General features: G+C 32.5%; 2 protein-coding genes across 4 annotated transcripts; both read right to left on the bottom strand.

Moving 5' to 3' along the window:
- Positions 1-141: 141 nt before the first annotated feature.
- On the bottom strand, positions 142-4,147 carry LOC114878098 (sorting nexin-4-like). The gene is made up of 10 exons (XM_029191510.2): positions 3,579-4,147; positions 2,650-2,756; positions 2,382-2,583; positions 2,201-2,306; positions 2,016-2,125; positions 1,817-1,954; positions 1,469-1,679; positions 1,269-1,401; positions 1,090-1,204; positions 142-1,015 (listed from the first exon to the last, which is right to left on the bottom strand). The coding sequence occupies exons 1-10, from the start codon at positions 3,654-3,656 to the stop codon at positions 965-967; spliced, it is 1,251 nt and encodes a 416-aa protein (XP_029047343.1). The 5' UTR covers positions 3,657-4,147; the 3' UTR covers positions 142-964.
- An 89-nt stretch (positions 4,148-4,236) lies between these two features.
- On the bottom strand, positions 4,237-11,870 carry LOC114878096 (synaptic vesicle glycoprotein 2C-like). Of its 3 annotated transcripts, XM_029191506.2 has the most exons (13): positions 9,084-9,123; positions 8,932-8,999; positions 8,751-8,813; positions 8,418-8,579; positions 6,964-7,126; positions 6,733-6,854; positions 6,362-6,606; positions 5,770-5,927; positions 5,476-5,665; positions 5,263-5,377; positions 5,029-5,188; positions 4,823-4,950; positions 4,237-4,743 (listed from the first exon to the last, which is right to left on the bottom strand). In XM_029191506.2, the coding sequence occupies exons 2-13, from the start codon at positions 8,987-8,989 to the stop codon at positions 4,673-4,675; spliced, it is 1,635 nt and encodes a 544-aa protein (XP_029047339.1). In that variant the 5' UTR covers positions 8,990-8,999; positions 9,084-9,123; the 3' UTR covers positions 4,237-4,672. The 3 variants fall into 3 exon arrangements, with proteins under 3 accessions (XP_029047339.1, XP_029047340.1, XP_029047341.1); XM_029191507.2 differs by lacking the exons at positions 8,932-8,999; positions 9,084-9,123 and adding an exon at positions 11,581-11,870; XM_029191508.2 differs by lacking the exons at positions 8,418-8,579; positions 8,751-8,813; positions 8,932-8,999; positions 9,084-9,123 and adding an exon at positions 8,279-8,367.
- Positions 11,871-16,206: the final 4,336 nt, after the last annotated feature.

Genomic DNA, 16,206 nt, shown 5'->3' with positions numbered 1-16,206 from the left:
ATTTTGTGTCTTGCTATTCTCTACAAAAAATTACTAAGGTACTTGATTAGTTTAAAAGATACCCCAGGGAGAGACCGCTAATTTCTTTCAATAGAAAGGTAAAAACAAGATACAATACATATGACATAATTTTAATTACAATATAATCGAACCAGATTTACAATTTAAAAAAACAGATAAATACATTATATTGTAATAATAATTTAATACTAGTATTTGTATAGTAGACATCCATTGAGTTTAATTAGCCGTAGAATTATTACAAAACTGTGTAAACTTAAATAATTGATGGTAAAGAAAACAACCCGTATATATTTTAAGCTGCAACGACGAATTGCATTAAAACATTTGCATACGTAGAAAAACATAGTTATCCACACGTATAAAATAGTATTTCAAATCCTAAATTTTTCTTAATTTATTAATAACTCTAGTGTTCCTACTATTATGAAAAATAAATGCAGCAACCGTATCCACGAATTAGATACAATCGAAACATTTAATCAACGGCAATGAAATTTAAACGTCTATTGAGCAGACAGAAAACGGTGTGTAAAATTTTGGAACAATGACATTTCCTACTTTCATTGTTGACATACCAGAAATTTCACTTGGTGATTTATATTACATATAAATCACGTACCTTTACTATTGACAATCCTTAAGTACTACCTGAACATCCACGTAATTGGTAAATTGTATCTTACATTCACAACAAGAACATACTAAATACATATAAATATTAAATAATGCTTCACATGTCTATATGTTCAACATGAATCGTGTGTGTATATATAATATGTATATATATTATAGTCTAACATTAAATAATAGAAACAATCTTGTACATTCATGTAATAATAAGCGTACAGTATGAGTGAGCTTATAAATATAGGAATGTATATCGCACGAGAGATGTGGGAACAATTATTGTTCAGTGTCAGTTTAAATAAGAGAAATATTTTTATGGCATACTTTCAAGGCAACCTTTAATATGTTGCCAAGCTTGTAATCCCTGTAATGTTTAACGACAATGTTAATATTCTGGTATACAGATAGGGAATGAATTGAACCAACAAACCACTTTACCTTTCTAACAAGTTTAAATTGCAAAATGCAGTAGTCTGCCAAGATATCTTTTAAATCTACCACTTTCTGGTGTTGAAATCTTTCGATATCCATCATTGCTTTGGCAGAGAAAGATCTAAAAACAGGTTCCATAGATTCTCAAGGTTCCATTCTGAAAATTTTTAATCAAAATATCTTACTTTAAATCTTCATCTACGCGTTTCACAGCTTCTTCGTGTTGTGCAATTCGCTGTTCTAGTTGAAGTACTTTCAGTTCACGAACTTCCTCCGTATCAACGGAACCAAATAGTCGTGACATTAAGCCCGATTTACCTGGAACAATAAATCTTCTTGGGTTAATAGATACTTACCTAAGATCCTAATAATATTCATCACGAACCTTGCATAACTTTCTCTTTCTGTTCAATTGCCGTAGTTAAAGCATCATGAGACTCATCTTTAGCTAGTTGTAAAGCTTCTCTTCGTTTGACAACTGCTTGTAATGCAGAAGCCCCAAATAGCCATTCTTTTAATTGATCCGCAATTAGTTCTTCCTCTTCTAATGTTGTATCTATTGTCGCTGCTAACGAATCCAGATAGTGACCCGATTTCTAAGAAAATATGCTGTAATGCAGTGTGCTGTGCAATACATATACCTCTGGTGCATCTTAATTATACTTCAATATTTATAAAAATTTCACGGAAAACTGGTCGTTTAAATATTTTTTAATATTATAAACCTAAGTACCTGTAGTCCGTCACCCATTTCTCTTTCTATGGCACTCCATTCGCTAAACACACGACCATAATTAGCGTGTAATTTATACAAGCTATACTGTTTTTCTACTAGTCGTGCGCGTACCCGAAGAAGATTACATAAATTAGTCTGCAATGTTAAACAATATCAAACATATAAATTCTTAACTACATCTAACGAATCAAGATACCTGCAGTTCAATTCCATAATTCTTTATTGTTTCAAAACGTTTATCCGGCTTCCTTAATCGTACCGCTACGCTGAGTGCTTTTAATTTTGATTCTGCTAACTGTAGATATCCTATTGTACGGAATAAATAATTATAACATTTTTCATAAACGTAGGATACAATTTATCAATTAAATACAACTTTACCAGTCTCTTTAATACTTTCTCTCCAGCCATCTTTTTGTTGTAAAAATCCCATAAAATGCACATCACGAGATAATACTGGATGGGATGCTACCCGCAAGAGGAAATTCTTAAAGGCAATTTGCAATGAATTTTTCAACTAAATATATTGTATTAAGAGACTAGTAAATGGGTGTATACGTACCTCAAGACCAGCTCTACGTCTATCAACAAAGTCTGGATCAAATGTGTCTGTTGTTACTTTCTGCCATGCATACAAAACTTTCTTTTCTGGCAAAGGAGGCAGTACTATGTATGGATAAGAAACCTCTAAATAAGCTCGAAGCAGTTCAAATTCAGTGTATCTGCGCCACAGAAAGCACACTTCTGTGATTACACCTTTAGCTCTGCAACAATTGACATACAAATGTTTTATATCTCTTCAAGCAGAAATGTATCTCATTTCTACTTACTTAGTCTCAATGAGGTAGACTGTATAAAATTCTCTTAAATTTAATACTCCATTTGCTCGCTTCTCAGCTTCAGTTATAGAGATCTCCATGTGATCAAGTAATGAGTCCTGATAGGTAATAAAAATAATGTAAGGGTGAGGTGACAGAAATATGAATTCATCTAGTAATTGCATAGTATTTATTGTTTCTATATAAAGGAGTATTATGTTCTTAGAAGATATTCTATAGGAATTTGAAATTATGTAATAGAGTAGTATTTGCTGATAACATCCAATTTCATGCTATCCACATGTTCCCTTAGGACATCATGTGTAGGTTTAAATATTCTGTATAATGTATATAGGTATTCTAATTACTGTGAATACTTATTCAGTGGTGCTCAAACAAAGAATTCAAGACCTACTTCGCTGTACTTCTAAACAGAATAGGAAACTTATGTATCCCAATTCCAGAACATAATTAATTTTATTTGGGTTGAAAGGGAATCTTTTGTTTCGTGCGTGTTTAATGATGATACGTTAGTTATTCTGGAGGAATAATTTAATTTTATTAAAATTACAATTGACTACAATTTACATTAAATGAAAGCATAATTATAAATGAAAGTTTATTATCGCTACTCTTAAAGAAAATAAAATGATTGTGAAATGATATTATACAAAGAACATAATATCTATCGTGACAATAACAAAACATGAGAATCACTGTGCGTCGTTTCAGTTCTTTCGCAATTGACATACATTTTCGATATAATTATTTATCGTATCTTCAGTATGAATAATATTAAACTTTATTAATTACAAAAACTGAAAAATCAATTGATACGTTTATGAAACAATTGAAAGGAGAAGCGTTTAAAATACGGCGTCGAGTGATGTATTGATTTAGGTGGAGGAGCGAAACGGGAAGGGAATCACGATGCTCCTCACCTCTTTCTGCGTTTCTGTGGTGGTCATGTTTGCATTTGCTTCTTTTTGATAATTCCCGTTCTGAAACACTTCTTCCATGGTGCCTAAGTCGGCCTAAAAATCTACGAAGCGACCAAGAAACTCTGTAATTTTCACATTACGTTCACTTTCTCCATTACTGACAAAGCCACTTCGCTCAACGGAGCGCTGTAAGTTGTAATGTGCTAAATTCCCTTGAATATGCTGATAACGCAATTATTTTATCACCGGCTGTTCTTCAAGCATATTCCGTATAATTAATTCGTTTATCTGCTGTAATCTTTATAAATAATTCATCGTAAGGAAATATATCTAAAATGATACTCAATCTTACAAGCAGTTATATCGGATGGAGTTGTGATCTAGGGACTTGAAAGTATTATGTTGGAGCCACTGATTGTTAGGGGTAGAATTTGGGCACGCGTTTCTTTAACTTTACCACCCTTTGCTGATTCGTAAATGTATCTTCGATAAATTCAATATCTTTTATTTGAAAATAATTCAATCATTGCCTAAGGGTTACAAAAGAACATCCCCGAAATTAAATTCTATTTCTATTATATTCTAATGGTAAAACTATATGCTTCATAATTTAATATTCATTTCACTGTTCGAGAACACGAAGAAAATTACATTTACATTAAAACAATAATAAAATAGGTTTATTATATAACAATGATGTTCTTCTATGTTACATCGTTTTACCATGTCGCGATTCAATTAATATGCTACCTAACGATTCACTAGCTGAGAAAACGATTAAAATACGATGAAGGATTGTTCTATAATAATTATTTCACGCCGTTCAGTTACGAGATTTAGTAAAAATCTCACTTATGATACACACTCGTTCTGCAGACCGAACTTAATTTTCACGCAAACATATAAAAGCGGTGAGGGGATCTTATGCTAGACGAGTATAACTGTATTATATTTACATATTTACATGATAAAAGAAATCATGCATCGAAATTACACACAGTCGACGAAAGACCAGAGATAAGGTATATTTACAAGCGAATCTTTCAGCTATCACTAACTGGTTAAATATGTTTTATCCAATACTACAATGATCTTTAGGCGATTTGCTTCGATTTGTCCTTTTCCGAATGTTTCCGGGGAAGAAAAACAACCAATACAGCCGATACTGAAAAATTAATGTTCAGTGTAGAAATATTAAAATATCGTTAATGGTTTTCCATAAAATTTCTATCGTGATATATTACCTAAAGAAGCAGAACCGATCATAATGAAGGGACCCAAGCAGGATAAATCAAATAAAAGTGGAAACAACAAGTTTCCTACGACTGCTCCAATTCTGCCGACCATCATAGTTAAACTAACTGCCATAGTTCTGGAAAAAAAAATATTAAACGATCGATGAGTCACGATTAGAGTGAACAAATTTGTACATCGTTTGAAACTTGCATACCTTAAACAAGTGGGAAAATTATCGACGATAACATTTACGACACAGGCACCACCTATGCTTGCCATAGCCACGAAAACTGAGGATAAACCGAGAATACTGTTACTATTATCTGCCCAGTACAGAGATGCGCAACAAGCTGCCGCTACCATGAAACAGGTTGCTGAAAATTAAAATTATTAATAAAATGGAGCGCTCAATCAAAATAATGACAAGGGCCCAGGTGAATAGCCTTACCTATCAACTTCTTTTTTCCTATAACAGTGATTAAGGAGCCTGCTAATGTGTACCCTACAACACCAGTTGTAGCTATCACGATAGAATTAATAAATACCGTTGAATTTAATTCCGCCTGAAATAAAATAAAAATCTACTAGTTACACGAGAGCCCATATTAACAGGTGGTCCTAATACCACCCTCTTTTCTAATAATTGTAAATGTCGTCATACCGGTATGCATTTGTGAGCAAGATTCGCAGTTTCATTAACGAAACTCATTGAGGAACTACGATTGGCATCCTGTCCTAACATGTAACAAAATCGTGGTTGAGAGCTTACGTACTCCTGTTTCGCGTAATCGTTCTTGAAGTGTTCCATCATAGTAAATAATTGTGGCATCCATAGTCTAATGGAGTTTGATCTAGAAATTGAAAATTCGGCATTGATCAGCACATTATTGTATGATATTTAAAGAATCAACGATAGTGAAGTTTATTTAAAAAAAGAATATTTATTCAAACTGACCCTATCGTGGCTCCCAACTGTATCAAACTTATTATAACAAGTTTACAGATATTTGGTGACACAAACAAGGGTTTGATTTGCATCCAACCCGATCGTAATTTATCCTTAACTGTGTTACTACACGTTACAACGGAATACTCGTCCTCGAGATCTTTTATCTGTAAATGAAAATAATTATCAGTCTAACGTATTTACTAGACGAACGACTCGATATCGTTAATTATCCTCTGTCATGATTTTGCATTCATTATCGTACGCGCAAAATATTTTTTTTTATCAATACCATTACGTAAAGTAACGAGCAGTGATTTTATAAGATGAAACTGAGAACTCTGAATCTAGATTTACTGTTATGAAAATAGTTTTAGGGTTGAAATAACAAATTAATCTGAAATAATTCTGAATGGTTGATAGAGGATATTATACATGTCTGAATCATATTGCCGAACAGACATATAAGCTGGATGGAATTAAAAATTAAAAATATGTCTTTCTATTGATAAGATAAGAAGAACAATCGAGTCGTACGTCATCCTATGTAACCTTTCTTTTTTTTTTTTCGTGGAAAAAACCTGATTTCAATGTCACTCACCGGGTATGTATCTGCTTCTTTACCAGTGTTAACTGAGTAGATTTTTTTAAAAACTTCGAGAGCCTCTTCTCTTCTACCTTTCAATAAAAGGAAACGAGGGCTTTCGGGGAACGCAAATAGGGCAACACAGGCTAGAAATTCTGGTAACGAACAAATTGCTAGGAACACTCTCCAAGAATTGATTTCCATCGGGCCGCTTCCGATATTGATGGTCCATTTTTGTGGAATGATTAGCCATGCGATACCTGCAATTAATGTTTCCTTTTAATTACATTTTCAATTAATATTTCTCTTCCATCTCCGTGGTCCGTTTTTGAGACAAACATACACCATAAATGTGAAACAAGATATTGAAAATAAAGAATACTTACAAGGTAGAGAAATATTTCCTAAGGAGAAGAACACCCCTAACCACATGTAACTACGAGAACGCTGAGTCTCATTATGTACTTCCGCTAAATAAGACATTAATGCGGCATAGGGGCCAGAAATGCTATAAATGTAATTAAAAAATTTGATTAGTATACGTTCGATTCGCTTTAACTAAAAAATACTGATCTGTTAACAAATTAGCTACCACAATAATGATTATTGTGACTTACATCACACCATCGATGAATTTGAACAAAATTAAGAGCCAAGAGGCATGGGAGAAACATGTGGCCAGGCTCATGACCCCGGTGACCATGTATCCATAAACCATGATCTTCCTACGACCAAACGTATCAGTCATGAATCCCCAGAAAAACGAGGTGCTGATCATTCCTGAAAACAATGAAAACTTTAATAATAATTGTAGATTGTTTGAAAGTTTGTCATTTGAAATTAAGTAGGGCCCAGGATGGGCTTACCTCCCTAAAACAAAGGACGTGGATTGGCACCCTCACCATTTTTAAATTCTAAGTTAAATTGTAAGTTAATTGCAGGTGATCAAGATTTTGTTTAAAAAACAGAAGTTAAATCTTCTAGAAGTAGTTATGTACCTACACGGTTTCGGTTGTAAATCAATTTCAACCGTTTATGTTTATATTTATGGATACCGAGGGGCTTGCTGTTCCCGGGGGACTTTCCATTTTCATAAATTCCTCGTATCTTGCTTATCTGTTTCTATTATTGCCCCGATATCAAAGTCTTTACAAATGAGTATTCCTCCCCGACTACAACGATTCTTGTTGATCGGTGAATATTATTAAAGGTAACATTGCTTACAACATTGTCAACAGTTTATTAAATCGGTGCCATAAAGAAACGATAAGTTTCCTTGAATTTAAACCCTTCAAATCGTTTGATTCATTGTGTACGAATCAACTGGTTGGTTCTATCGGTTTATTTTAACTCATCCTCGAACACGTATTCAAATTTTTCAGATAATTTATTCCAGGAACGAGCCTTCAAGATAAATTCATTACATCAAAAACCAAGGACTTGTATTTTAAAGTATCAAAAAAGATATTCCTATATCCCTTAAAAAGATCCTCTATAAAATATTCTATCCTGATGCATTTGTTAGAGTATTCAACGTCGATTAGGAATTTTGCACATTCAGATTTTATGACGTGATTATAAACGATATTCAACTTCCGTTTGCGCAAAAATATTCCGTAGAAATTTTTAATTACACTGATATAAATTTTTAATACTCTATAAATATTCAAACCATTTGAAATGAAACTCTCTAAAAAACCCATAATGGATATTATAACACGGTTCTGTGAAAAAACTGCAACTACGTTTTCGCGTATATAATTGTATCTACAAAAATCTTCCTGCGCGCGTATTTTTAAACATATCAGGTGACATGTGAATTTGAAGATTTATAGCAAACATTTCAAACGAGTACTATCATTTTCTGTTAGCATTACGCGCTGATAGCTAGTATGAACAGGTACAAATTGCGAGGAATGTGTTTTTATTTACCATGTCCGCACTCCTACAAATACATTCTCTAACGACCCCGTAGTGTCGAACCATACCAAATTGCGGATTGATTTGTCTGTATAAGCCAACCTGTAATTACAGTCGCGTTTATGTGTTTACAAATACATGGGTATACCACCTGCGAATGTCATCGAGTTGAGGAGACCCTTGTGGAACATGGTAAGACCCAGGTCGCATTCTGCAGACGGCAACACGTATGACATCGCCGACGAAGAGAAGATGCTGGAGAAACTGGCAGGCAACACGGCCAACAGCAATAAGTAGTTGAACTTTCCATAACCTGTTGAATATTTTACATTTCGGAAATGTGAAGAAAGAAATTCAATATCAACGTTGCTTGTATTAATATAACTCTTACTAAGATTTCTGTAAAGTAAGAGTTCGTTAATAAGTAAAATTAGTGTACGAAATTAGGTTAATATTAGTGTGATAATTTATAAATAATGCTTACCAGAACTTATGATTGCTCGTTCGAAATCTGCAGGACCAGATTCCTCAGACTTAACGTCTTCACCTGTGATTCATAATACGAATAATTATATTTTTAATCCTTTCTTTATCAATCAAAGCTACGACTGACTAAAATTGTTAAATATTCAAATTAAATGCAGAAAAATAATTAAATAACATACGTCGCCACCGAGTATAGCTGAACATGGAAAACAAATCGCAGATTCGTTTAAACACCATTATTCACGTACTGCACTTAACAAAATTAATATTACCTATCATTATTAACGAAAACCAATTTTTGACAGAAAAAGAAATTTAGTAATATCCTTACATTGGCAAACAATTTGTTGAAAATGGAATATTTCGTTTTTTTGATATTTTCCTAATTGTATTATATTTATCAAATTTTAATTTCAACCTAGATTCATAAATATTATTATAAAACAGAAAATTAAAAATTAATATGATCCGTTTATGATCCCTCGTAGGGTTTTCGAAACTTTCTTAATTGTTGATTTCTTTAATTTCAAAATTTAACTATACAAATATTTTCTGAATTTCAAAACTTAATACACACTACACTGGCTACACAAATATTTTTTAATTTTAAAATTAAGTTAAAAATTTAACGTATTTGCTTAATTTCAAAATTTTGTACACAACGTTTCCTTCAGGAAACGATACGAACTGTGGTTAGTCTAATGGTGAAACCACGGTGAACAACGTTCAACTGAAAAGTGGATTGTACAGCAGGAATACCTGTTTACATCGACGCTTATTACTTCCGTCTAATCATACCAATGTAACAGTATTAGACAGGGTGTTTCATAAGTTACAAGAAATTATCAGAGTAACAAAGTACATACAGCATTCCAAAAATATTTGTATAGAATAATTTTGTTATAAAATAGTTGATGCTTTGCAATCAAATCAGGTTTCCCCCGAAAAAGTGGTGATATTTCGCGTTTCCGCTTTTCCCTTAGACTTTTCTAAGGAAAATGACAATGTGGGGGAGGAGACCCCTTATATAATATGGCTGCTCATCATTTGCGTCCTAAAAACAACCCTCTTCTTAGACTACCCTTTTTCTGTTCATTACCATTAATCATCGATTGAATGAACGCTCTCGATAACGAGGGAAAATTCCATGGTACAATTTGCACGAGTTGCGATAGAAATAAATATTAATAAACTCACTATCCTTCCATTGCTTATCTACTGTTTATCATAAACGAATGATTATCCTCGATTAATCGACGTATATTCGATCGATGTCGCAATCGCGACTGCTTAGATTTTCATTCACCACTTCCGGATAAATCTCGCGTAACGATTGCCTGTGTTTTGAATCAGATTTCTGGAAAATTGTGTTCCGAGAAAACTGTGCTGTCCTTTAAGGGTTGATTCGATAAGCAACTTTTATAAGGGACTAAAAGTGTTTTGAGATCTTCGAAAATGTGATGAATAAATACAAAATGTGACGTTTAGTTTTAAAAAATGAAGAAGAACATCTCGTTACATTGTGTAAACGAGGAGACATGAATTATGAGTCTGATATTTCAAACATGGATTTTGCAACTTTTCAAACTGAAAAATTCATGACAGTTTATTGACTATTTTATGAAATTACCAAGTGTATTATGTATTTTACGATAAACGTGACAGCTTAACTTCACGCCGTTTCAGATAAAGTGCATTTTATGATTATTTCAGTAACATCTACTGAAACGTACATATTATATAAAGGGTGTCTTAAAAAATATGCTACGATAAAAATTATATATCATTCTTATAATTTCGTAGATGTTAAAAATGTAGCATTTAACTTTGAAAGTGTCCTCTTTCGTGACCAAATTAATTTCCTTCTTTGAAATTTCCAATTGATCTACTGTTTATCTCTATTTTATCTCTACTACTCGCATTATCTCTACTTCCATTATTTAAAAAAATGAGGATAACATAGATGTCTGTAATTCTAATTGGAAACATCAATTTTCACATACTTAATGCTGGTATTAATCACGAACAAAACATGCAATTATTCTTGTCATAGATCATTCTCTAAATCCACAAAGTTACATTTAAATTTGACGGCAAGAATTTGCAATATTCCATTGGGAATAAACAGCTGACATAGGATGCATTTCGATGAATTTCGGTGCATTTTGCATACACAGCAAAACACTACCAAACAATAAGGAGTCATTCACTCGTATTTCTTATATTACTGTAAATAATCTCTTACTGTTTGATAATGTTTCTTATGTGTACGTGTTTGTTTATTTAAATTTACTTTGATAGCCAAACTGGTAAAATTGATTAATACTCGTACACAAGTGTTTATGTGACGATTTCTACCACGAAAGACCTCCCAATTGTTTCTAAACGATTTCATTTTTATTACGACATATACAGCAGCCATAAAAGTAAAAAGTTTACGTGACTTTTCAAAAGTTTCTTGCCGCACGCAGTACGTGATTTCCTGACTTTTCAATCCACCACTTGACGCGTATCATAAACGGAAGGAAAAACAATATTCGCGAGCAAATTTCTCGCCAAGTTATCTTTAGTACCAATACTGCTCGCACATTTCGAAATTTCCATTATTAAACTCATTCCTTTTCGATGTCAATGTTTGATAAACCTCATAACGCAATCCGCGATTGTTTTCAAACCTCACACACAGAAGAATTGTCGATTCAGCTTGAGTAATTTAATTTTTAATGAAAACAGTAATTTTGACACGTCAAAGCTTAAACGATAATTAAAACCTTGACAAAAAAAAGCAATTTACCAAAAAATTCCTCCACCAATGGAGCTGAACTTGCCTGTATGTTTCACCGACGAATTCATTAAATATTCCCTTAGTGTTCCTCCTGGGTCCTATCAATCGGTGATGAACAATTAGCACTGCGAAAAATTCACTCGCACAAAAGATTCGTTCAATTAATTTTATTTTCTTTGAGAAAGAGTAGTAAGGTGAAAGAAAAAGTCGTGGTTGCGCGGTGACAAGTAATGCAACGTGCACCGTAAAAGCAATTAGAAGAGGAGAGTAGTTTCAGCTGCATGCACCGTACATGCCTGCCGCGAAACTACAATTCCCGCTAAAATCACGCGAACACAAAAGCCACCTGCGGCGTCTATGGAAATCTTGATCCTGGTGGGGCGAAACAGGTTGCTGAAGCCAATCGTATGTACGATAGGTAAAAAATGTCACCTCCACCCGCACCCGACCCCACCTGATCGCTATAATTATTTCGTTTCTTGGATAGGGACTTTGACCTAACTCTTCCCGTTCCCGAATTGTCACCTGCTCAGATACACTAATTGCGTTAACAGAATTTTTAATTACATACAATTTATTATAGTTATAATTGGCTGAAAATTCCATTAAGTTTAGTTTTACAATATTTCGTTATATTTTTTCATTCATCATTTCAGATATCTCAATAGAAGTATTTCTAATTAGTCAGGTCGGGAATTAAAATAGCACACATTGCAATTTATGCATTTATTCTGACAAGTTCAATTATATTTTAATCCCGGATTACATATTTTAATGAGAAATTACATTCACGTCGATGATTCTTTCATCTGTATTACGAATCATTCATCTAATTTTTCTAATTATCCTTACAAATTTTTCCACGATCGTTTTATCTTAAAATAACAGCAATTAGGATGATCCCCCTGAGTACGGAGTATCGTTTGAGTCATTGAAATCACCGAAAGTAAAGCTTTGTTCACAGAACATAGCGCGTACGTCCTATCACCACTTCGCCCCTTAATGCCTCGTAAACGTATCCTAAGAATCCTTTTGAAATTTATAAGGTATCAACGGTAGAAAATACACATTGGTAGATTCCATTTCCTTCTGTTTGGCAATGTTTATACCCTCTTTCGATAAAGTAATATATATCTATACATGTGTATATATTCTGCGTGCATAACGTTAATCCTCTTACAATAAGAGCTATTTGCAAAGAAGATGGAAACAGCCCAAGGGAATAATGAAACACGGTTCGACGTACTCAATTTAACCACCTAGTCAATTCTTTGATTCATAGACAAATAAAATAAAAAACATTGCCGGGAAGAAAAGAATAAAACATTTGTCTTTTTGAGAATCTATTGAGGGATTTTCAACATTTGAAAAAAAATTCCAGAAATTAAGGAATTCAGAGAACTCCCAAATCTTTGTTAAACACGATGCACCTTCTGTATTTTTCAATAATGAGTCGCATTGTAGACAACTGTTAATAAATCAATTTTTTATGTTCAGTTAAACGTTGTCTCGGACAGTGATTAAACATATCTTGCGATGGCACTCCCCGGCATAACGTTAGGTTGCAATTTCAAATTGCAACAGTAAGATTTTCATTTATTTAATATACAGATATAAAATTAGTTCAAGTTTACCCGAAATGTTAATTTTTGGTTTCTGGAACACATGTTTAATTTATCCATGAATAACTTGAAGATAAATTTGATAAGAACCTACTGACCAGAAACTGATTAACTCCCACCGTTTCAAGTAATTCATGAATTGAATTAAGAATTCTTTAACAATTTTCAAGAATCAAATTAACCCTTTATTTGACTTAATATAATAATTATCATTACTGATAATATTAAAGAAATAATATTATTTTGTTAATGTAATATTTACTACTTGTATCATAGAATGAATTAGACAACATTTCCATGTTGTTTTCCGCTAAGAGGAAATAAGTGAAAGAAAAATTTTGTGCTACATGATTCAATTTGAATTGCCTTGGAAATTTACATCCTAAGCAAACGCGACTAATTGGTATTAATTTTTTAGTACTATACTTTTTGCTGTTACTTTTTTTTTTAAGCGGAAATTCCCATTAGATTACAACCTGTTGCAAACAGTGTAAATTGTTACATCAGTGTAGTGGGTGTAAATTCTATTTAATAAAACTTATTAATATTTTAATGTTAATCAATAATTGCTAATCTGGTTTCCTTATTAATGATTATTAAAATTTTTAATTACTCTTTACACTCTGTTGTTGATTTCAAATATATTCCAGAAGATGCAAGTAGTAATGATAATTGATGGTTATTTTTATTTATCTATTTTCAGTCACATAACTGTTCGATGTACTATTTCCTCTCGATAAATAGATACGAATGATTAGAAACCTATAAATAATTAATTGCACGGTACAAATGTCACATGTACATTTTTACCTAATTTCTTACGCTTCATATGTTCTGTCTTGATGCAAATTATTTGTTAATTACCCTTTCAGATTCTCATTTCCTTCCACTACAAACATCTAAATATATGTATACAAGTTGCCCATGATAATATACACTTATCCCGTTATTTCTTAAGTATTTCTATTTCAAATAACTTGAAATAGCAAGCTTACTTAGATTTCCAGAATTTACCTTCAAATAATTATTATTAAATAAAATCCATATTAGTTATGTTTTTCATATGTAAAGTAATTAATCAAACATTTTTTTCCGAATTTTTTACTACTCCTTAACATAGTGATTAATTTACTACAAAATACAAGGTGATTTTAAAACGATATCATAAATCAATTCTGACGTAGAAGTATCAGGTGTTCTAATAATTCATTCATACAACGATGAAGTGATCATAGAGAATGAACATGATTTTACTGAATTAAAGTATAATTAGTATTACTCAAGTATAATTAAAAAAGAAAATAGAATTTCTTAAAGATGATTGATATCAAAATAATATATGAAAATGTTGACAAGTGATATTATTAATTTTTATTTTTATAATTACGTCCGTACTTCTCAAATCTACAAAATCAACATGATCTATTTCTGGTATCCTCGCTGAATTTCAGTCTATTTGCATACTTGTTATTGGCGGGCAACGATAAGACATTATCTGCATGTGGTGCGTGCAAAACATGCCTGAATTCATTTATGTAATTGGAAATAATCGAATGAACAAAATCTTATGATATACACCCGTCTCTCTTAAACGCCCGATGGCTCTCCCTTTTCCGGTATTCAGAATGCTCCATTTTCTAAACTTTTTTGATTTTCTTGTAATAAAAAAAGAAAATACAGCCTTTTATTTGACATCAATCTACTGGTCCCAAGTTTTCAGGATAAAAAGTTATCAAATTGTCTTCTAATACTTTGATCTCTCCCAAACATTCAAAAGCCCTTCTTCTTCCAGCATCTAATCATTTCATTCTCAGATCTGCTCTGACTGTAACTTTATCATTTCACGGGTCGATATTGAAGAAAACTGCATTATTGAAGGTAGTACCACAGGTAGTACTTACTTATTTGCATACACCTCTCACGTAAATGCTTTTTTGTGCCACAGGTGTTTGGCAGCTCTGCAGTCTTCTTACCATTTTCGTGTCACGTTCTACTATATCAGTTGATTAAAATTTATTTTTATAAAAATAAGTGTTCAAACAATAAAACACTGTTTATAATTATTAGACGCAAGGTGCTAATTATATGAAAAGTATAATATTTTATTCATTCAAGAAACTTACAATTATTTATTGTAACTCTCTTATCAAAGACTACCCTAATAAAACGAACAATATCATGCATTTTCCGCAAATAAATGAGCCGTTGTTTCGTCTAACAAATATTTAATCATAAAACCCTCGTTCACGACCCCAGGAATCGATTAATGATCGAAGTAAATTTTTATTTTAAATATCTCTCGGCCATGACTAAATGTAATGCATTATATTCGTCATAGCTTGCATCGTAAATAAATCATTGCTCGTTGTTTGATTAATTTCCAATGCAGATGTGAGATACGAGTTCACTCGATTGCACAACATCCAATAGATCGAGTTAGACGTAATACCTTACTTTATTTTCTAACACTGATTTTATTTCTTTCAGGTCAGGAGGATTGATTGAGAGAGGCAAAGTTGGACAAACGGATTCAGATGTGAAGGTAAAAATGTGCGCTGGAAGAGGGTGTAATTTTTTATTTATTGATTAGCCGAATTATTACTCAATCAACAAAACTTAAAAAATGTCCTAATATTTATGGAGGACAGTATTATTTTTATTGTTGAAGTAGGTGAAAGTTTGTGCGGGTAGATGCAACGCAATCTCAGTCATTAAAGAAACTATAGGATTAACTAGAAATAGAGAAATAAAGAAAAAATTGAAAATACGGTCAATGTCTTCTGGTGGTTTTCAGAACTTCAGTTCTAAATTTGTCCACGTAGAATGAACAAAAAAGAAATTGCTCAAGATGAAGTTTTCTAATATTTATTTGATCATGTATTGGAAGCAGGTAAAACAATAAAAACATCTAATCTGCATACCAAACGACGAAGTGACTAAGCGGGAAAAAACCGAAGTAACTTTCTGTGGTCTATAATAAATATTTGTTTAATGCTCTTTTCCTTATCACTGGTCACGTTGAAAACTTCAAAAGATGAACACCAGTT

The sequence above is a fragment of the Osmia bicornis genome, chromosome 8 (assembly GCF_907164935.1).
Source record: "Osmia bicornis bicornis chromosome 8, iOsmBic2.1, whole genome shotgun sequence".
In the NCBI taxonomy this organism is placed as follows: Eukaryota; Metazoa; Arthropoda; class Insecta; order Hymenoptera; family Megachilidae; genus Osmia; species Osmia bicornis.
This window is presented reverse-complemented; position numbering and strand designations above follow the sequence as displayed.

Bases quoted from the DNA above. Each gene is read 5' to 3' on its own strand.
- LOC114878098 (XM_029191510.2), bottom strand. From the start codon at position 3,656: ATGGAAGAAGTGTTTCAGAACGGGAATTATCAAAAAGAAGCAAATGCA. The intron at 1,680-1,816 runs GTACTTAGGTTT...ATATTTTCTTAG, and splicing joins AAATGGGTGACGGACTACAG to AAATCGGGTCACTATCTGGA. The intron at 1,205-1,268 runs GTAAGATATTTT...ACCTGTTTTTAG, and splicing joins CGCGTAGATGAAGATTTAAA to ATCTTTCTCTGCCAAAGCAA.
- LOC114878096 (XM_029191506.2), bottom strand. From the start codon at position 8,989: ATGGTGTTTAAACGAATCTGCGATTTGTTTTCCATGTTCAGCTATACT. The intron at 7,127-8,417 runs GTGGTATACCCA...CATTGTTTTCAG, and splicing joins CAACTCGATGACATTCGCAG to GAATGATCAGCACCTCGTTT. The intron at 4,951-5,028 runs GTATGCAAGTTT...TTTTTTTTCCAG, and splicing joins AATTTTCCCACTTGTTTAAG to AACTATGGCAGTTAGTTTAA.